The 23,026-nt window shown below is 41.0% G+C and overlaps 1 protein-coding gene across 1 annotated transcript in view; it reads right to left on the minus strand.

Moving 5' to 3' along the window:
* The window catches only part of SUCLG2 (succinate-CoA ligase GDP-forming subunit beta), a 261,484-nt gene that overhangs the window by 187,908 nt on the left and 50,550 nt on the right, over positions 1-23,026 (minus strand). Inside the window, exon 2 of the mRNA XM_040994784.1 lies at positions 9,470-9,611. Coding sequence (XP_040850718.1) covers positions 9,470-9,611 — 142 coding nt within the window. The remainder of the gene's footprint in view (positions 1-9,469; positions 9,612-23,026) is intronic.

Here is a 23,026-nt window from a genome sequence, read left to right on the forward strand (position 1 = left end):
TCCCTGCTAAGGGCCTGAGAAAAGCAGAAGAGGACAGCCCAAGTGTTTAGGCCCCTGCCACCCATGTAGGGGATCCAGATGAATGCTCTAGCTTCTGCTGGTGTGGATGTGTGTGACTCCTCATATCTTACAGACGAGTAAACAGAGCCCCTAAAGAAGCTCAAACACTGCTAATAAAGACAGAGCTTGGCTACAAACTTCCATATCCTCCCATCCTAAACCACAGACACTATGTCTACTGGAAGACGTCACTGAAGAGAGGACAGTTAAACTGGGCCATGATAGATGAGTGGCAATAACAGGCATTATGATCCCAGGCACCCATTATCAAGACATTATAATATATAACCTGACTAAATTTTATAAATTATGTAACCTTTTTTTCAATTCTTAAGGGTCCCTTGGAAATTAAATATTAGTAAACTACCATATACCCCCTAAACGGTCAGAAAGTGAGGATTCCAGAGGTTCAGTAAATTGCCAAGTCATCCAGCTAACATGGGGCTGATTTAAACTCAAGGTCAACTCTAGTATTATCACCACTGTGTAACAAGATGTATTGCTGAGAATAAAGCATGGTCCAAAGCAAAAAGGAAACTGACGTGGCCACATTCTGGGAAAGATGCAGAAAGGAAGAAAAGTATGCCAAAGGGGAGGTGGTGGCTCTGTGGCGTAAAAGCTGACTGAGTAAGCTACTGTGGGTTTAAATCAAATCTATTGGATAAGAAAAAGTAGTGACGTGTGTGTGTGGTCTTATTTTATCTGAATCGCTCTTTAAGGTACACATGATTATTCCTAATATTAATGTCAAGTGAATTGGCAGCTATTGGCATTCGCACAGCTGAGATGAGCGATCTGTGTGGTCTCTGAGGCCTACCCACTGTTACCAGCCCTGACACTAAGACACAAATGTCTTCAAGATTTCAAGTGCTGCCTCTGTCAGATGATTCCTAGATAGTCACCAAATCCACTCCTTCTATTTCCTAAGCTTGCAATAACATTCTGTCTTTCAGCCTCCCTACTACCTGAGATCATGTGCTGAGTTTTAGCTAACAGAAGGCAAGCAGAAGAAACGGCATTTGTGCAAAATCTCCACATGCAATACTTCTTAGGTCTTCCCTCCATGACTAGCGCTCCTGGTATAACAGAGAGTGATATTAAAACAAAACTTTCTAACAAAATTGTATACCAGATACCTTCCCAAACTTATAAATAAGCTTACTCTCTTTCAATTGCATTATTTTGAAATATTTATTTAGTTAGTTGACAGAGCAACAGAGAGAGGGAGTGAACGTGGGGAGAGGATAAACAAGAAACGAGTGCCTTCCATTTGCTGGTTGAGTCCCCAAATGGCCACAATGGCCATGGCTGGCACAGGTTGAAGCCAGTAGCCCACAACTCAATCTGTGTCTCCCACATAAGTGGGCAAGAGCCCTCCTACTTGGGTCATCCTCCACTACTTTGCAGGTGCATTTATAGGGAACTGGGTGAAAAAATGCAGCAGCCAGGACTCAAACTGACATGATGATATGGAATGTCAGTATGGCAGAGGCAGCTTATCCCATTGCACCACAACTTAGGCCCCTCAATTGTATTACTGGAGCAACTGAAATTAATATTGATGCATGCACGAATGAACGAATATTTAACAAAAATGGCAAGAAGAATGTTCACCCTAAAAAATAAACGTACCCTCTGAGTAACTGGATTAAGGGAGACTTCTCATTCTTTCTATTTTTCTGTATTTTCCAGAATCGAAATAATAAGCAAATTCATTTCATCAAGAAGTGATTCATCTCTTTGTGTGTAAGATTTCCTGATGAGGGCCAATAGATCCAGACAAAAGAACCTCAAGGATCAGGCGTCTATGCCACATAATTCAGGCCAAGCTTTTCTGCATTTACACCTGTGTAAGGAACTTTCAGGACATCAAGAATACTAAGCCATCACTCAGAGTAAGTGGAAAATGCCAAGGAAAAATAACCCCCAGCAATGACCAGGAGAATGTGACCATGTGCCAACACCAGTTTCTTGTTCAACTGAAACAAAGCTGCCTTCATAACAGGTTCATGCACAACTCCACAAATGACTGACACAATGAAAGTACATCAGCAATCATGGATACATAATGCTGAAAATAGGATGATCTGAGACCAGCAATACTGATGGGATGCCCTTCTTCCCTTTTCTCTAAAGGAAGGAAGATTCCCTGAGATGAGATTGAATGCTTGGTAGTATGCTGAGCACATGGGACTGGCTCAAAGGTACAATACCACCATTATTACTCTCATTAATTAAAACGTGAGAGGAAAAATTAATCCTCACTTTCTATTCCTGCTACATTTGAAGTCATGGCATTGGCTTTCAAAGCACTGTTCTTATTGTTTCTGAGGAAACTACAAGGAAGCTACATCCACCCTCCCCAAAGCCAGCCTGCCCACAACCTACCCTCATCTTGGCCGTCACTCTCAGCTCTCCTGCTGCTTCTAGTCTGTGAATACCATAAAACAATCAGGGAAAACATACACTAGTGCAGAGAAATTCTAAAGGGAAATCAGAGAAATAATTTCTAGAAAAGAACATTTGAAAAGAAGAGGGCTTGGCTATTTATAAAAACAGACACAACAGAAAATGTTATTAAAAGCTACAACTTGGGAGTGACTGGGGGTCTTCTTTTAATACAGAGTTGCAAAAAACCATTCACTTCAACCCAGATGCTCCTTGGAGCATTGGCAAGCAAACAATATCCCATCAAGATTTTCCAGTAATAGTAATATCATTACTATTTTCTAAATAATAGTAATATTTTGGGGACACTTACTACATCTGAAACCCTAAGAAAAGCACATTCCATTTGGATGAGTCAGGGTTTTTAGTGGCAAACAGAAATGAACTGCAGCCGAAATAAGCATGAACGAATTACAGAAAAGCTATTGGGAGGTTCATGCAACTATCAAGAAAACAAGAGAATTGGACTGAGAAAATAGGAAAGAAAACAGAAGGTGTACAAGCAGCCAAGCACAATCAAATCACAGGAACTACCTGTCTGGGGCAGACTCCAGTGCCCTTCCCAGAAGGCAGGCACTGCTTCAACCCTGACAAACCACAAGTGCCATAACCTAGTAGTATCTTGGCATTATTCATTCCAGATTCAAAACAGCGGGCTGCTAATAACAAGACTTACTTCACAGAAATCAATGTTATTCTTCCCCGTCATTACATGACCAAAATGACCATCACTTCAGCAGAAAGGATGCAAGACCTTTTATAATATGACATGACAAAGCACAAGAATTGAGGAGGCTTGTGATGTATTTAATTGCCTGTTGGATTAATAGAACATGTCAGTCAGCCATCCAGAGGCTAACAGCTCCCTTTTTACATAAAACATCTTCTTGATAGTGTTAAGCATTATACTAGGCTTTTAGGATGTGATTATATGAAATAAAGAGTAACATCATACTGACCACTTGAAAACATACTACAGCTGAAAGCAATCCAAAGCTAGTAAAGTTTGATGAAAACCCCTTATCTTCATTTTAAAATGCACGCCATTAACTTAGAAAGGATTGATTTATTTTTTTCCTACTTCAATTTTCTTTTCTGGTGAAAAAAAATTACAAACTGAGCTTCTGAAACAGAATTTCCTTGCTTAATCAAATGTTAGTGGCCTCATGTCAACATAAATATAACCATTAATAAATAGTGCACATTCCAAAAACCATGAAATAGTAGTCCAGGGCTCTTTGTATTCAAACAAATGTTATATATATGCTTGTTTTCAAATATCCTTTTAACTTAGCACTTGTGAATTATATAAGAGACATATTCCTTCGTTCATCCTCAAAGAGAATTTAGAAGGTAATATGAAAACTAGTCAATCACACAGGAGGTATTCTCTAATTATCTGTTGATTGCATTAATTAATCTTAGTCCAGAATAAGAGAAAAGTATGTAATTAATAAGCCTCATAAACAAGTATATGCAAAGGAAATAATGATTACAAAAAATAGCTCTTATGAACTATTGCAAAAATAAACCAAATTACCCAATCAGAACTACACCAATTTTTGTGCAAGAAAATTAGGATTTCAATCAATATCTTATCACTATGAATTGTGTCTTGTAGTGCCCATTTTGTTTAAATTTACAAGCTTTCCATAATGATACAACAGTAGGTTCCATTGCCCACAGAGATATAACAAAATGAACCATTAAGAAAATATCTGCAGATCACACAGTTTCTATAAATTGCACCTCAGACTGCCACATCTACTCTTAATCCAATCTTCTAATTTAATTAATACGCATTTCCCATCTTGAAAATGCTGACTTACACATAACAATCTCCCGAGAACATCATCATCAAGTTAGTAAAGAAGAAAATGCAAGGAGAGGAGATTAAATCTAACGTGGCTGGGTTCAAATCCCATCTTTGTTGATTATTAGCTGTACAACCTTGGCAGTATTTTTTAACTTCATCTTGCCTGTTTCTCTGTTTATCAAATAATAACACAGTACCAGCAATGACAATTTGGCAACTGACCAAATACGATACATAACAGATACATTAAAGAGGTCATGGATACATTTCAGCTGAGTCAGCAAGTGGAAAAAGGAGAAGGGGAAGATAGGAAGTGACCAAAAGGCAGTAAGGTCCACTTTAGGTGAGAGACCCAGATGGCCAACAGAAAACCAGGAATATGATTCAGACGCACACACACAAACTGACCTGCGAGATAACCCACACAGAGATTACACTGGAAATCATGAATACTGCTAATATCAGAATTTCATGGGCCCGGTGGCGTGGCCTAGTGGCTAAAGTCCTCACCTTAAACACCCCGGGATCCCACATGGGTGCCGGTTCTAATCCCAGCAGCTCCACTTCCCATCCAGCTCCCTGCTTGTGGACTGGGAAAGCAGTCGAGGATGACCCAAGGCTTTGGGATCCTGCACCTGTGTGGGAGACCTGGAAGAAGTTCCTGGTTCCTGGCTTCGGATCGGAGTAGCATCAGCCATTGCGGCTCACTTGGGGAGAGAAACATCGGACGGAAGATCTTCCTCTCTGTCTCTCCTCCTCTCTCTATACCTGACTCTGTAATAAAAATGAATAAATATTTAAAAAAAAAAAATTCATGATATTTTGCAAAAGTTCTTTATTTCATAATACATACAAATTTATAAAATTCATCAAGAATTTGTAATATAAGTAAAACAAAAAGAAATAAATAAAACAAATTTCCATCATAAATAAGTTACACTATATTCCTAACAGAGGAATGCAAGATATTGACGATCCTATGTCTGATCTGCTGAGAATGTAAATCATGACAGCAGTGAATCACCCAGAATTAGATGCCACTGATGACCAAGACAGAGCTTAACAATGCACCACAGACATCTTACGGAGTCTTCCCAATAGAGTATCCTGTTTATAGGGGTTAGGTTCCGTTTTGGGGGCAAGCAGGAGGATAAGCATATCATTCAGCTTTTATCTGTGCCTCGAGTCTATGTGGTAAGACCACAGTGCAGCTGTTGGTTTTGGCGCGTCGTGCAGTGACAAGAACATTAGCACCGTTGTGTTTGGCCAGATTCTTGCTGCTCTGCTCTCTCCAGGGAGCCTCCGTGTTGTGCACACACGTGTTTTCATCTTTACTATCCACTCATTGCACCTCTAAACAGTAAGAACTGGTACCAATACCTCCTCTAATTCTGTGAGATTCAGATCAAAGCTACTCAGCAACAGAAATCAGAGGACATTTTCTGTCTACAAAACAGCTCATGGAGGAAGGGAAGATAAATCCACTACTTGGGAAATGAGGTGCCTGGATTAGTTCCCTCCATTGCCATTCAGCTTGAAGCAGAATTCCAGGGAGGCCTTCTTTTGGCCATACAGTCCCAGAGAACATTCCAAGTACGCCAGATCAAAGTGTCCGGGGGTGCACATACACACAGCTGCATTCTCAATTCCTTGCTTTGATTTTCTCAATTCCTTTGAAACCACTCAAAGACCAGAATGAGTTCCTTTACAATGTATTAGCCTTGCTCAGCTTTCATCTCTTTTAATTTAAGCTAACTTTACTGTCTTGATTTTTCCTTCCACTGTTTCAGTCGCACTATAGTAACACCATACTACCAAGTTTGTCCACGGCAGAGACTACCATAACGGGGCCAGTGTTGTGGTGCAGTGAATTAAGGAGCTCCTAAAGATGCCTGTCCCATTCGAGTCCTGGCTGTCATGATTCAGATGGAGACACCTACTGATGCACCTGGAAAAGCCACAGATGATGGACCAATGCTTGACTCCCTGCCACCCACATGATAGACCCAGATGAAGCTCCTGGTTGCTGGCTTTGGGCTCAATCAGCTCTGGCCATTATGAAGACCGGATAGAAAATAAAGATCTCTTTCTCTTCTGGGCTCCCTTTCAATAAATAAAAATATTAAATAAATAAATAAACTAAATCTTAAAAACAGCAGCTATCTTAAAACCATGATATATAGTCTCCAACACCAATAAACTCATGACTAAGATGCCAATTAGTTCACGAAGTCCACGTGTCTAGGAAAATCTGAAAGGCCAGCCTTCTGAGCTACACTATGCTTCAACAGGGTAGAAGCAGGGGAGAAACCACAATTTCTTTCAGAATTCCCTAAAAAAGGATCCTTTGGGTGGGTGTACAGCAAAATGGTTAAGATCTTGCCTGGAATAACTGTACCCCATAAGAAATGCCTAGCTTCAATCCTTGGCAACACTTCCCCACCTAGCTTCCTGCTAATCTATATCTTGGGAAATAATAAGTGATGTCTCAAATAATTGAGTGCTAACACACAGGTGGGAGACCCAGGTAGAGTTTCGGGTTCCTAACCTTGGCCTGGCCAACCCCATCTGCTGTGGGAATTTGGAGAGTCAATCAGCAGAAGAAAGAAATTTCTCTTTCTTTCTTTCAAATAAATACAAAATAAAGGAAAGGCAAGAATCAGAAAAACAAAAATCAAAAAGCAATTTCAAGATTCCATTTCCTAGCTCTCATCATCCTTTGTCCAGATCACAAGAGTCTAAAACAAAAATGATATTTGTTTGTGAAAAGGTACTCAGTTTATTAAACCTGGAGCTCTCCTCCATGTTTAGGGCTGTTCCCCATCCTCACTATAAAAACTGACTTTGATAATTCCTTAAAATAGAAGTTGCTCTCAATTGCTGGTTTAACATCTTAAAATCATCAGTTTATTTTCAGAATGAAAATACTAAGAAGAAAGACAATTCTCTAAACTTTCACAGAAGTATCCAAGCTGCCCAATGTGAGGTTGTCAATAAATACTGGCCCAAAGAAATAATAAATACGCATCTCAGTGGATATAACAGAGAAGATATTCGGACTATTGGCAGCTGGTAGAAACAAAACAATAACGATCAGCAGGTACTTCAACACTTATTCATAAAAAAAAATAGAAAATAGAAAATACTGCAAAATATAGCCAGCCTCCATGTCACACTCGGAACCATTACTACAGGAACCTGAACAAGACCAGTGAGCAGATCTTCTGTTGTTTTTGCTGAGAAACAACTGCAGTCCAAATGATCAAACAAAGAACGCCCATGCAAATCCCTCTGGTGGCCCAGATCTGTACTGCCCCACACAGCAGCCCCGCGCCACAAGTCAGCAGAGTACCTTGAATGGGATAATATGGCGGGTTAAGCCACAGCTTGTGATGCCAATATCACATATCAGTGTGCTGCTTCAAATGCATGGAAGCTCTGCTTCTGATCCAGTTCCCTGCAAATGAGCCTGGGAAAGTAACAGAAGATGATCCGAGTGCTCGGGTCCCTATTACCCATGGGGCAGAACCACAAGGAGTGCCAGGCTTCTGCTTTCACACTGAGCCAGCCCCTTTCATTGCGACCACTTGAGGAGAAAATGAGTGGATGGAACATCTGACTCTCCCTCCCTTTCACTGTGCCTTTCAAATACAGACGTTACTCACACAAACAAAAATATAATCGTTTGAAAAGACATGCACTGCTTGTAAAATATAGACTGGGGTTGTTAAAATTTGGGCAGAAAAAGAATCTAAAATGTCCCATGATACTTTTAAATTTATCAGTTACATGCTGAACTATGGTTCAGATATGACTAAATTAATTTCACGCATTTCTTTTTACTTTTTTTTTTCTTTTTAAAAAGATGTATGTATGGGCAAGGTATGATGGCTCAATGGTTAGATCTGCACCTTGCAAGTGTCAGGATCCCTTATAAATGCTGGTTCCTGTCTCAGCTGCTCCACTTCCCATCCAGCTCCCGCTTGTGGCCTGGGACAGCAGTCAAGGACGGCCAAAGCCTTAGGACCCTGCATCCACAAGGGAGACCCAAATGATGCTCCAGGTTCCTGGCTTCAGATCGGCTCAGCACTGGGCAGTGCAGTAATTTCGGGAGTGAATCAGCAGATGAATAATCTTTATCTCTGCCTTTTAATAAAAATTAATTAATCTTTAAAAAACGTATTTTCTGAAAGGCAATGTCAGAGAAAACTTCCATCTGCTGACTGATTCCCCAAGTGACTATAATGACATGGCCTAAACTAGGTTGAAGCCTCAAGCCTGGAAGGTCTTCCAGTTGGGTGCAGGGCTCCAGGTACTTAGACCACATGTCACTGCTTTTTCAGACATTGTAGTAGCAAGCTGGATGAAAAGTGGAACAGCCAGGACTTCAGTCAGCTCCCATATGAGTGATGGAGTGGTAGATGGAAGTTTAAACCTTAGACCACGATGCTGGTTACTCTTATCATTTTTCCTATTATGCCTACCACAAACTTTAAAAATGCTTAATTGGTTCCCATTATATCTCCAGAGTGACCACAAGGTAACCTGCCTAGCACTGGAAGTCACAGTCAAGGAGAAGCAGGCAGCAGGATCTGATTCCTAAATCCTCAACCTGTGATGAGGGGAAAACGAGGTGGCCTTTCTACCACAACAATGCACAGCAGCTTCTCTGAGGGGCTCACAGCAGGCCTCAGAGACGAACACTGTTAGCTCTGATCCACAGCCAGGAAGAGGAGAAGACTCGTAGGCCAGGTTACAGAGCCAGTACCTGGGAGGACAAAGCATGTGCCCTTCCCCTTGCCACTCACAGGGAGCTCACCCAGGTTCTCAGAGGTTTCTAAAGAGATGTTAACCCATCCTGCAATGCATGGGCTTCCCCACACTACCCCTTTCAGCCATAACCATCTTAGTCCCAGCTGCTAAACTACAACTGAGATACAACAACTACAAACTCGGAATAAAATAGCAGACAGTGACATCCCATCTACTGCTATGTCATATAAAAGAATCACGTTTTCCTAACTGGACTCGTCTGCTTTGGCAATGCAATGCTCTCACGGCATCTGTCCCTTGAGCCACAACAAGGAATGACAGAGGAATTTACTGCTACCACGGGCATGTTGTGCCTGATACAAATTCACTTACTGAGCCTTTTAGCAGCCTCAAGAGCTTCACTGGCAGTGTCTGCCACGAAGAACCGTTGCACTCTCACTCCATTGTCAGACATCAGTTTCTTGCTCTGATACTCCTGCAGGTTGAGCCATCTTTTGGAGGTCAGCTGAACTGCCTAGAGATGGGGGGAAAGAGGGGGAACACTCATAAGAAACAAGAACAGCCAACCTAAGCAGCCTGTATTCTATAAACACATCAGACCCGGCGATCAGCCAGGCAAATGTAACCTATGCCAATTCCTTATTCTTATTCATCTTTCATGTTTACTTTATTGGAAAGGAAGAGAGACAGCCAGAGCTCCTGACCACTTGTCCACTCTTGGAATGGCTGCAACAGCCCAGACTACACTGGACAATGCCAAAGTCTGGAATTCAAGCCAGGTCTCCCACACAGGTGGCAGTGACTTCGCTGCTACAGCCTTCTAGGCTGCACATCAGCAGGAAGCCAGCACTGAGAGGAAACCCAGGATGTGAATGCCAGCACTCCAACACAGGACACAAGGACCTCATTGTTAATACTATTTTTTAATCAAAAATTTGAAGGATAACTACACAAACACATACATAATGAAAGCAGGTATTAAAGAAACTATGACAACGGACTAATACATATAGTCTAAAAACTAAAATCACTAGATGAACAGAAACTTAATGGTGCGAACTTCCTCATTCTGGCCCTGTGCTACAATGATGCAAAGGTGCTTAAACAGCCCGTGGGCAAAGGGAATTAAGAGCCATTTATGCTAGAACACCCAAAAACCCACCCAAAAATTAAAATCTATGCATATGAGGAATCGTAAAAAACGTTCATGGAAGATAATACATGTTGTGAAAAAATATATGGATTTTAATGTTTTCCTATATCAAAAATAAACACACTTTAATTTAATTATCCATGAACTTTCTCAAGTCCCCTTGTCCAGGAAAGTGAAGTGACAGGTACATGAATTTGTTGCACCTCTTATAACTTTTCATGAGCTTGAAGATATTTTAAAATACAAGTTACTATTTTAGGAATAATGTTAGTTTCTATTACATAACCTAAGCTCCTCAAAACTCCATTCTAAATAATTAAAGCACATAACAGAATTTATTATTATTTATTGTAAAACACCTCAGGGAATCTGTTGTAACTCTCTGAGGTCAGTAGCCTTCACCTGGTGCTGTGGCTTAGACATGATACAGATATGGTCTGAGTATGTCTCCCAAGGTGGTCATGCATGAGTGACTGGTTCAGCACCTTAGGGTGTGAGAGCCTGGCAAGACATCGTAGGTCAACTGGGAACAGGCCTGGTGAAGAGATGTGGGTCCCCAGCATTTCTATTTCCCCTCATGGCACGCACTCTGGATCTCATCAACTGCTGTAAGGTGAGGTAGCCAACTGGAGACCTGGGAAGTGTCCACGCTACACTGACTGGACTTGTAGCATCCAAGTCCAACTAACTCAACTTGGGCCATCTGGGATACTGTGTCACAGGAAGAGCAAATGGATGAACACATCTTAATTTCAAATGGAATCCGGAACAGACACTATGTATTTGATGAGATTCTCTCTTTAGCAAACCACACTTGAGTACAATAACTCAAAAGATTCACTATTAATTAGAATAGTTCCTAAAGTGCAACTTGTATGTTACAGTAATTGTGTTTACGTTTCAAGGCAAAGTGGTTTTCTAACATGTACTATTAATTGGGTTTTAATTTATATTGGAAAGCCACAAAGGCAGAGTGACATGAACAAGTAAATTCCTTGTTTTCATTTTATCCAATAAGATTAAAAGCATTTCCTATCTTCATTGCTGTCATAGTCCCACAAGTATTTGTATGTGCAAACTTATCAAATCATAATCATTAAATATGTACACTTCTTTGTGTATCAGTTGTACTCCAATAAATTTCTTAAATTTTCAGAAATATATACCTAATGGTGCTTATGAATTAATGGGGGAAAAACTACCTTTAACATTCCTTACAAGCAAATAAATACCTAACTACATATTAAAATTTAAAAACAAAGTACTTTAGAGTCACTTATTGTCTATTCATTTATTTCATTAGTTATTTGTCAAGCACTGTGTGATAATCATTACAACCATACAGATTAAAACAAATGTGCTATCTACTTACGTAACACTCCCACATTCATTTATTCTTTTCTTCCTCCATCCCTTTTAAGATTTATTATTTTTACAGGAAAGGCAGATTTACAGAGAGAAGGAGACAGAAAAATCTTCCACCTCTTGGTTCCCTCTCCAGATGGCGAGAACACCATCTGAACACCTCTCAAAGATTCCTTGTGTCCTCTTGTTGTGTGTGTACGATATGAACTTTTAATGTAGTAGCTGCTCTAAATGTTGAACTGCACAACACCATTCATTAACTACAGGTACTACGCTGTACCATGGGTTGGAGACCTTATTCGTCTGGAGTAACTGAATCTCTACCTAGTTCTCCTCATTCTCCTGGCAAACAATGCCACGCTGTTTGCTTCCTCGAGTTTGACAACATGGGAGATTGGATACATGTGGAATTTTGCAGTATTTGCTCTTATGAGAGTTTTTTATTTTACATGGCAATATGCTCGTAGGTTCATTTATCTTATTGAAAAGAGCTGAAAATTTTTTCTAAGGTGATACAAAATAATATTTCATCACATGTTTTTATCATATCTTGTTTATTCATGCATCCATTAGTAGACACCTGAGCCATTAGTAGACATCTAAGCCATTGCGAATAACACAGCTGAGATATCATGTCATTGTAGTTTGATTTAAATTTTCCCCATTATCCAGTGTATTTCAAAATTATTGTCACCTCTTCAAAGCAAAATCTGTATTTTCACCAAAAAAGAAAAAAAAAGACAGAAATAAATTAGTCTTTTGTGGAGGGGGGGAAAGCATTTCCTAACAAACTCAAAAGCCCCATTTGGAAGAGGAAAAAAAAAAAAAAACAGAAAAAAAAGTGAACCACATGAATCATGGCACAAAGAAATCACAGCGGCAGGGTAACAATGTCATTACTACAAACTGAAAAATAGATCACATAAAGGAATTACAGGCCTGCCAACAAGTAAGAGATCACCTATAAGTGCTCTAACTAGCTCTTTTTATTGTCTTTATTTCTAATTGAAAGGCAGATATATAGAGAGAGATGGAATGGGAGACATGGCGAGGGGAAGGGAAGAGTCTAGAGAGATCTTCTATTAACTGGTTTACTTGCCAAATAGCTACATCAGCCAGAGCTGACCGAAGAGGAAACCATGAGCCTGGAGCTTCTTTCCAGGTCTCCCACATGTACTTGTGCTCAAATGCCTAGACAATACTCTGCTGCTTTCCCACCCAGATTATAAGCAGGGAGCTAGATCGGAAGCAAAGCAGCCAGTATTTGAGCTGGAGCCATGGACACAGAGGATTAGCCTGTTATACCACCATGCTAGCCCCATGCCACAGCTACTTCTATCAGAGACCTTGGTGGCTATCAAGGCAGCACCAGACAGACTTGAAAACCAAGGTTCCTGGTACTTCATCAAAGAGAGATACTAGCTCTCAGGTCTTGTTTAAACAGTCATTTTCCTTTGGAGTCCCTGGAGTTCTTTGTAACAAGAGAAATTCCAAATAGACACTTGCACTCTACAGCTACACCAAGGCAAGAGAGAGTGTTCTAAACTTCTTAGTATATTTAGGAAAACACAATGGTACTTGGCATATGGAAGATACTAAAAACAGATCAGACAGTAAAATGAATAAGCCTTGCTTTTTCGACTGGATAAAAGCAACTTTTCATTCCCAGAAACTGACCACTTCTAAAAATAGTAGTCCCTTACAACTAAAAAAAAAGCCTAGTCTATGCCAATTTGTACAACATTTATTTTGACATGATCTAACCTAAAAGGAGTTCTTCTATTTTTATAATATTGATAATCATGTTTTGAATATTGAAGTTGCTTGTATTTCATCTTCTGAAAAAAAAAAATGCTGGAGTAAAAATAAATTGTGAAACAAGTTGGGCTCCTTTGCCTTTTGCTTGCTAGCTGTATATTACTTAACTCCACTTCTGAGTTTTTTAAGTCTATTAATACATTAGTAATTTGAAAAACAAAATTTCACAAACAAGGGTACATGTAGACTTAATAGTCTCAATAGCGCATCACATAACAAAACGAGAAAAGTACAAGTTTAAGGCATTTAGTAAAAGTTACTTAATGAAAGAAAACATTAAATGTTACAGATGTGCCATTATCTGGGATCGCTTTTAAAAGGCAAGCGGGAAGGATCGATGGATTAAGTCCGTGTTGACATACCAATTTAAAGCCATTAGCCAAAGAAGAAAATACAGTTTGAAAAGCACAGTTCAGAGGGACTAAGAAAAAAACACAGTGTGGCTGTGGTCAATTCCTTTTCATCAGAACACTAACTGTATTAATTTTAGCTACGTTAATGCAATCTTCTGCAAACTAATTGCAATCGATCTAGAGACCAGCTTCATAGGCATATAATACATATTGACTCTCTACATTGACTCAAATGAAAGCCAGCTAAAAGACTACTACTCTTAAATTGAAAAACAAGACTGTGAGCACAGTTCCAAAGCCACTGTTGACACTCAACCCTTCACTCCACAAAGCAATCCTCTTACAGAACAATCGTCTATCTTGGGCCAATCCAGAATTTCGCAAAGCAGAGTCCCTGAAGTATAAAACGTCATTAAGTCAACTCCGCTTATTAAGAATTTGTGCTAGAGTGAATAGCTGACACAGAAGTCAAGACAAGAGTGAAAATGCCTGCCTCCCATATATCTGGCAGTGCTTTGCAGATCCAATCCCCACCCTGGCTCTGAATTCCAACTTCCTGTCAATACGGATGGTGGGAGTCAGCAGTGATGGTTTAAGCAGTTGGCTTCTTGCCACCCACGACGGAGTCCTGTATTGAATTCTCAGCACCCAGCTTTGGCCTGGCTCACTGCTGGCTGCTGCAAGCATCTGGGGAGTTAACCAGCAGATGGGAGTTTCTGAGCTCTCTTCTGTTCTCTTCCGTTATCCTTCTCTCGCTGCCTCTCAAATAAATAAACAGAATCTGTGCTAGAGAGAAACAACCGAACTTTACTTTTCCATTTTCAAGAGGCATAAAAAACATAAGGAAAATTTTGTTAAGCAAGCAATGGTAGAAAGTACACTGGGAATGAAAGATAAACTACTTAATATTAGCAGTGATTATCTGTCTAAATTAAATAAACTACTAAATTATCTGTCTACAGTCTTATCTGTCTACTAAGAGTATGTACCCACTACATATGTGTCTACTAAGGCATGCACAGGCATTACAACAAGCAATCACATTATGTGATGGTTAAACACAATCCCATATATCAAGCATTATCATCTCTCCCCACAGCCAAGTATATCCAGTATCAACCAGTATGTCCACTCTTCTCCCCAGGCACTTTCTTACCCCAGTGGAAGTGAGGTCATATAACAAGTCCTAGCCAATTGTCCGGGTGTCTATGTCTTCCCTTAAGTCTGTAAGTAATTGTTTTACGTAACTAGGTGCATTAAGATTCGGTGCATAAACATTAATGATGGTGATTGCTTCTTGATGGATCATTCCCTTCACCAGTATAAAATGGCCTTCCCTGTCTCTTTTGATGTTAGTTAGAATGAAATCTATCTCGTCTGAAATTAGGATAGCTACCCCAGCTTTTTTTCCTTGTCCATTAGCGTGAAATATCTTTTTCCATCCCTTCACTTTCAGTTTCTTTGCATCCTTTCTGGTTAGATGCGTTTCTTGTAGGCAACAGATGGTTGGGTCTTGTTTGATGATCCATTCTATTAATCTCTGTCTTTTGATTGGTGAATTTAGACCATTTGTGTTGAGAGTTAAAATTGAGAGTTTGCAATTTTGCCTTGCCATGTGATTGTGTTGTGTGTGTGTTGTTGCCTATGTAGTTGTCTTGTTTGTGCAGCTTTTAGTTTGGAGACCTTCTTATTTGCCATCTTTGTTTGTGATTTGCCTCCTTTTTGTCCGGGACTAGCGCATTTCTAAGGAGACTTTGCAGAGCTGGTTTTGTGTAGACATATTCTTCTAGTTTTTCTTTGCTATTGAAGTATCTGATTTCGTTCTCATATACAAATGAGATCTTTGCTGGGTAGATTATTTTTGGTTGACAGTTGTTTTGTTTCAGGACTTGGAAGATCTTTGTCCATTCTCTCCTTGCTTGTAGGGTCTCTTCGGAGAAGTCAGCAGTGATTCTGATGGGTTTTCCCCTGTATGTGATCTTTTCTCTACTTCGTACTTGTCTCAGGATTCCTTCTTTGTCTTCATTGGAGTAGAACCTGAGCACCGTGTGTCTGGGTGAAGATCTCTTTGGGTCATGTCTGTTGGGAGTTCTCTGTCCATCCTGTATGCGGGGTGGATTCGTGTTCCAAGTGTTTTGGAAGTTTTCCTGTATAATTTCATCAAGCACTGCTTGCATCCCAGATTGCAAGTATATCTACTGTGTGACACCACCACCATTACCCCGTGCTCACTCTCATATAACTCAAGATCTCTCTCACGCTGAAAGGAGAAAGACAATATTTAAGGTGGCAGTGAGGTGATTGGTCATGAGGTTGACACAGATCCTAGCTTATCAACACAATCTAGTCTGTCCTGACTAATCAATCTTAAGACACTAGGAAACTGGCTGAAGGTCACCTCAGTCGCCCAATATGATATGCAGCAATGAAACAGTATGGTTTTCTGACCTGCAGTACTAACCCACTGTCACATTCTGTTGGTGCCCTGTGTTTGTATTCTGGTGCCACATTCAAAGAATCCCCTTAGTGATACAGTCTGAGGTGCATCAAGCTAATTCTTAGCCTGAAGCACCAGCACCCTATACAGACACCATTTTGTGTGTATGTTTTAAGGTTCATTTACTTTTACTGGAAAGGCAGATTTATAAAGAGGAGAAACAAATCAATCTTCCATCTGCTGACTCCCCAACTGGTCACAATGGCCACACCTTAGCTCATCCAAGCTGGGAGTCAGAAGCTTCTTCCAGTTCTCCCACACAGGTATAGGAGCCCAAGGATTTGGTTCATGTTCTGTTGCTTTTCCAGGAACACTGGCAGGGATCTGGGTAAGAAGTGGAGTGACCTGGACTTCAACAGGCACCCATACAGGATGCCAATGCTTGCAGGCAGAGGAATAGCCAGCTGAGTCATCACACCAGTCCTGGGGCACCAGTTCTTTTCCTGGCTGCTCCATTTTCAATTCAGCTCCTTGCTTATGATCTGGGAAGGCAGCAGAGAATGGCCCAAGTCCTTTGAACTCTGCACTCACATGGAAAATTTGAAGGAAATTCCTGGGTCCCAGGTTCAGGTGGGCTCATCTCCAGCTACTGTGCCATTTGGGGAATGAACCAATGAAGGAAGAGCTCTGTATTTCTCCTTCTCTCTATGAAAACTGCCTTTAAAATTAAAATAAATGTATATTTTTTTAAAAAAAAAAAAAAGATAAAGTAGATACTGTCCCTGTCATTAGAAGACCAAAGTTTACCAAGAACAGCCCATTTATAAAATTTGGGCAGAGCACGTGAAGAGAAAAACATAACTCCCACAGATTTGAGCAAGAAAGGATGTGGAGATAATGAACAGGTGTGGTCCCTAGGTGCCACAAGGTAGAAGGACATCTTTACTTCTGTCAAAGGCCTAGTTCAGGGGCCAGTATTATGGCATTGTGGGTTTAGCTGCTGCTTGCAATGCCAGCATTCCATATGGGGCAGGTTCTAGTCCTGGCTGCTCTAATCTAACTCCCTGCTAATACACCAGCAGAAGACTGGCCCAACTGCTTGGTGTTCTGCATCCATGTGGGAGACTCAAATGAAACTCCTGGCACCTGGCTTTGGCGTGGCCCAGCTCCAGATATTACAATCATCTAGGGAGTGAATGAGCAGATGGAAGATTATCTATCTATCTATCTTTCTGCTTCTATCTGTAACTCCTTCTTTAAATTTAAAAACCTTCATGAAAAATAAAAAGTAAAATCTTAACTTTAGGGACAGGCACAGTAATTAAGAAATCACTTGGGACGCTCTGATTCTGTAATGGAGTGCCTAGGTGGGAGAGCTAGCTCCTCTCCTGATTTCAGCTTTCTTAGTGTGCTCCCTTGGAGACAGCACATGACAACCCAAGGGAGCGAGTCCCCAACACTCAACTGGGAGCTCAAACTGCCTTCTCAGTTCCCAGCTTCTGCCTGCCTTAGCCCTCGCTATTTTGGGCCTTTGGTTAGTAAACTAGCAGCTAGATCTCTTGCTCTCTTTCTTCTTCTCCTCCCACCCACTCCACTTTCTGCCTTTCAAATAAACAAAAACAAATGTTTAAACATCTTTAAAATGGGAGTTGAATGTTTATCTGTCTCTTGGGGCTGGCACTGTGGCACAGTGGGCAAAGTGGCTGCCTGTAATCTCTTATAGGTGCCAGTTTGAGTCCTGGCTGCTGCACTTCAATCCCACTCCCTCTTGGTCTTGGAAAAGAGGTAAAAAAAAAATTTTTTTAATGGTCCATGTGTTCTCTGTCACCTATGTAGGAGAGCCAGATGAAGCTCCTTGCCCTTGGCTTGGGCCTGACTCAGCCCTGGCCACTGCAGCCATTTGTGGAGTGAACCAGTAAATGGAAGAGCTATGTGTCTCCGCCACTAAGTAAGATTTTCAAATAAATAAATAAATCCTCAAAAAATATATATCTTGTTTCTGTCAAGTAGAGGAGACTTCCTTATCCACAGGGCTTCCATTTCCAGACTCCGGGGTCTACCTAAAACCATGGGCAGTACACCAAAAGCTATTAATGCTGTTTGTTCCTTTAATACAGGCCTGTGATAAAGTTTAACTTATGATACAGGACATGTAAGAGATCAGCAGCAGCTAATAATAAACAGAACAAGTTGAACAATGTGCTCTAATAAAATTTATTTAAACCACAGACATCGTTTCTGTAATTCCCCAGTTAACATATTGAGATCATGGTTGACCACAGGTGACAAAAACCTCCCAGAAGAAAATGGTGGCGACAGAGGGAGGACTGTATTTGTTGTCTCCCCTTAGCTACACTCCTCATTCTCCTTTCCTAACTGGCTTCTGCCTCATGAGATTTCAGAAACTGGATGGTGGGGGTCAGATGGCAGGCTATGGCGGCATCTTTGACAGCAGTTGCCATCTCCTCTGACAGGCCTGGTCCCTTTGCACAATCCTTCCTTCAATTATTCCAGCTCTCACCAGAGCCCTGGCTGTGACCTCCACTTCCATCACCGGCCTGCATGGACCCCAGTCCTACAAATTCCGTTAGTTATCAATCTGTGTCATCTCTCCACCCTGTGTGCCTTCCACTGACTCTAACAACTCCCACAACGAATTATCTTCCCTTTACTAAAATATATTAAATGTGCAGGCAAATCTCTTATCACATGTTTCATATATTGGGGTTCTAAGGTTTCATGAGGTACTCAGTGGTCACATCTCTGTGAACCTAAGGAGAGGAATGGCCTTGCACGGGAGTCGGGGGTCTTGACAGGGAGCCAGGGGCAGGATAAAAACCGGACTAACTTCTGCTCTCTTTCCTTTTCTTCATAGGGATTTTGGCAAAGTGAGCATCTTCGAGCAGCCTCATACTCAAATCAGCTGGGGCAGCTGGGCTCCTAGGCTCAGCGCCCCATGGACTCAGAGTGACCTGTGCCACTCCCTTCCCATCTGCCTGCCTTTGACAGAGCAAGTGTTTCTAAGTTTGGAAGGAAAGGGGAAAAGCCAACTTAAAAGAAAAGCAGCACATCAAGATTTAAGGGCTTGTGGGAACAAGGGAGCAGACTCAGAAGAAAAAGAATGAAAAATGAGGAGAGGGACAAAGAGAACCAAGAGATAAAAAGACAATGACTTAAGCGGGCAAAAATTCACAAGAAAACTCAAAACACAGAATTAGTCAGCTACACAGAATAAAATGACACGATTGAGAAATCATCCTTTTCCCCATGGTTTTAAAATTAGAGGTGTAGAGACTACGGAAATAGCACCACAGGGAGACAAATCAATAAAGGGCACAGAGAAAGATGTGAGCAGGGCGCCCCTCAAAGGGAAAATCCTTGAGCACACCTGCCCGCCCGCTGGCTCTGCTCTTGCTCCTCCGGCTTCAGCCTCACTGTGCACAGCAGGTCAGCCTCAGTCAGAAGGACGCACTCAGGAGGATTAGGATACCCACCGCTAACCACCGCTAACCAGGAAAACCAAAATTCAAACACCCAAGAGAAGTCATTCTGTCTCAAGTGATGCAGGGACTGTTAGCAAAGGTGGGGAGTAAGGGGATAAAAGCTTGATCCTGCCACTGTTGAAGGGAAGGTAAAACAGGCTTGGCACACAATGCCCACCCAAGTAAGACACTGGTGCAAACACCTTCAAACACAGTTTGACAGCATTTCTGAAAACAGAACGCCCACATCCTCTGACCAAGGAAGGGTACTTCTTGATTATCTATTCAACAAAGCATCTATTAGATAACCATATCAGGATCTTCTAGGTGATGTCACGCAGAACAAAAGGCACAGGCTGGAAATGCCCCAAATGCCTATCAAAGAGGAGACTAGGTACATGAAGCACACACAGTCCCTGACTTAGAATGATTCAATTTGCTATTTCTCAAAGGTCTGATGTTGCAAAAGCATACTTCCACAACCACTATGTTTTTCAAAATTTCAGTACAGTATTTGATGGATTTGATGTTACTCAACACTGGACTATAAAATGGTTTTTGCATTAGGAGATTCTGCCCAATAATAAGTTAATATAAAGAGTGTGAGCACAGTTAAGGTAAGCTAGACTAAGCTATGACAACTGGTAGGCTAAGTGTACTCAAAATATTCTCAATATTTTAAGGTATGATGGGTTCATCCATCACAAATTGAGGCGTAAATGTCCATGAAACATTAAAATACTTGTGACAACACAGAATTCCTCTAACATCTTAGTCCTCTCCGTGAATGTGTGAAGACTTCAAGTGGATATGAAAAACCAAGCCTCTAGTGCACTTCCTGTTCCCTGCAGTGACCTGAAAGTCACCTGTGCAGGGAAATCAGAAGGCAGCAGCTGTCTAGATCCCTCTGTCACTCTCTGGAGGACACACTGCCCTGGGATCACCTGACCTAGTGTGCCTAAGCTGAGAAAAACAATCTTTCTTCTCTGCACCACTGAGAGCTTGGAAGTGAACAGCTACAACAGCACTGTGATGATAGTCTCCAAGTAACATTGTTACCAGTATCATCAAAGCAAACCAACCAGGCAGAGAACAGCATAGGAAGCACACCAACAGTTCCATTTGAGACAACACGTCCATCCACACTCCCAGGGGCACTCTGCATGCTCTGAACACAGGCAGGGATACAAGTCGACGTATCCATCTGGGATACCAAGCCAGTGCCAGTAAGCTCAGCCAGGGCACACCAGAAGCATCTAACCTAGGGGAGAGCAAGATGGCATACTAGGATGAGGACACATTAACATGGATGGAGAGGGATGAGCAGAGAAGAAGTAGAGAGAGTACAAACCCAGGATGCTAGCACAGAGACACTTGGAGATGGGTGAGGACCAGAGATGGTGGAACGGTGCTGCAGCAAACAGCAAGTACATCTCCACCAGCAGTCAGGGAGAAAGGGGAGTTCACCAGGAAAGCAGATGAATCCAGCCACAAAGGTGCTGGCCCTGTTGGTTTTTTAATATAATCACAAGCGGAAGCAGAGCGGCAGAGTCCTATCAGACAAGTGTAGGTATGGGGAGTCAGGGGAGGGATTTCATGGCTCAGACTATCACCAGTGCCACATGGATGCCATTTTGAGTCCTGCAGCAAAGTCCCTGGGGGAAAAACAGCAGCAAGCTGTGTCTGCACTAAGACAGGACAGAACTCACTTCCACCTAAACACTGCACTGGCCCCACTGGGAAAATACAAACTTGGCATCTCATGGGTTCACCCAAAATTGTTCTAGATTTCCCCTAGACCTAACTGCCAACAGATTCAAGGAAAAAGAAGAAACTGTCAGCCCAGAATAACACACCAAGAAAAGCATTCCTTTGTTATTTGAAAATGAAATAAAAGACTTCCAAAGCAAACAAAAACTTCAACAGATCACCTCTCCAAGATCTGCCCTACAAAGGTTGCTTAAAGATGGGCTAGGACAGTGAATGAGAATAACACCTACTACAACCAAAGGTCAATGTGCAGAACAGCTCAATAAACCCACACAGAAACCTAAATCAAACAATGAGAAACCCATTGCTAAAATGACAAGACCAAATCACTGCCTGCCAAAATTAACTCTGAATGTAGCAGCTTAAACTCACCAATCAAAAAGACATAGATTAGCAGACTGGTTCAAAATATAGGACCCATCTATCTGTTACCTAGAGGAGACAAGTCTCACAAACAAAGAAATGCAGAAACTAAAAGTGCAATGATGGAAAAGGATATTCCAGACTAATGGAAAGAAAAAACGAGCTGGTTTAGGCATTCTAATATCAGCTAATATAGACTTTGACATGAAAAGTATTAAAAGAGATGAAGAAGCGTACCACATAATGATTAAAGGATCCATTCAGCAAGAGGAAATCATGATAATAAATCTATATGCACCAAATGTCAGGGCACCTACCTGCGTGAAACAAATATTAATGGAGTTTAAGGGAGAAACACTCTCAAATAGCTCCAGTTCAATAGTGGGGGCCTTTAACAGCCAACTAACATCAATAGATCGACGAGACAGAAACTCAGCGAGGAAACACAGAGTGCACCCAGACAACAGGACAAAAGGACTTAATTGATACCTACGAAACCCTTCATCTGACAGTCACAGAATGCACTTATTTTTCATCAGTACATGCAACCTTCTCCATGATTGGGGATATTATAGGCCACAAAACAAGCCTCAGCAAAGTTTTTAAATATATATAACTCATAACATGCATCTTCTTAGACCATCAAGGAGTGAAACTGGAGGCCAACAAGTCAAAATATCTTAAAAGTATATGAAGTACCATATGTCAATAGGCGCTAGAAAATCAATAGCAAAATAATCCCAAGATTAATACAAAAAAAAAGTAAAATCAGGAAGGAAATAAAACAAATATAGACCAAAAGAGCAATACATAAGATCATCGAATCAAAGAGCTAGTTCTTTGAGAAAATCAACAAAAGATTTCCCACTAGCCAAACTAATCAAAAAAAAAAAAAAACTAAAGAGAGATGACACAATCAATAGAATCAGCAATGAAAAATAAAATATAACAAAAGATGTCTCATACATACATAGAATAAATAGGAACTATTAGAAGCAACTATACACCAACAAAACCAGAACACCTCGAAGAAATGGATAGATTTCCAGACACATGCAACTTACCAAAACTAAATCACAAGGTATTGAAAATCTAAACTGATCTATAACCAGAATGGAGATTGAATCAGCATTTAAATCCACTCCAACAAAGAAAACCCAAGATTGAATGGCTTCACTGCTGAATTCC

Source organism: Ochotona curzoniae, unplaced genomic scaffold, assembly GCF_017591425.1.
Source record: "Ochotona curzoniae isolate NIBS_2020 unplaced genomic scaffold, NIBS_Ocur_1.0 contig_908, whole genome shotgun sequence".
Taxonomy (NCBI): Eukaryota; Metazoa; Chordata; class Mammalia; order Lagomorpha; family Ochotonidae; genus Ochotona; species Ochotona curzoniae.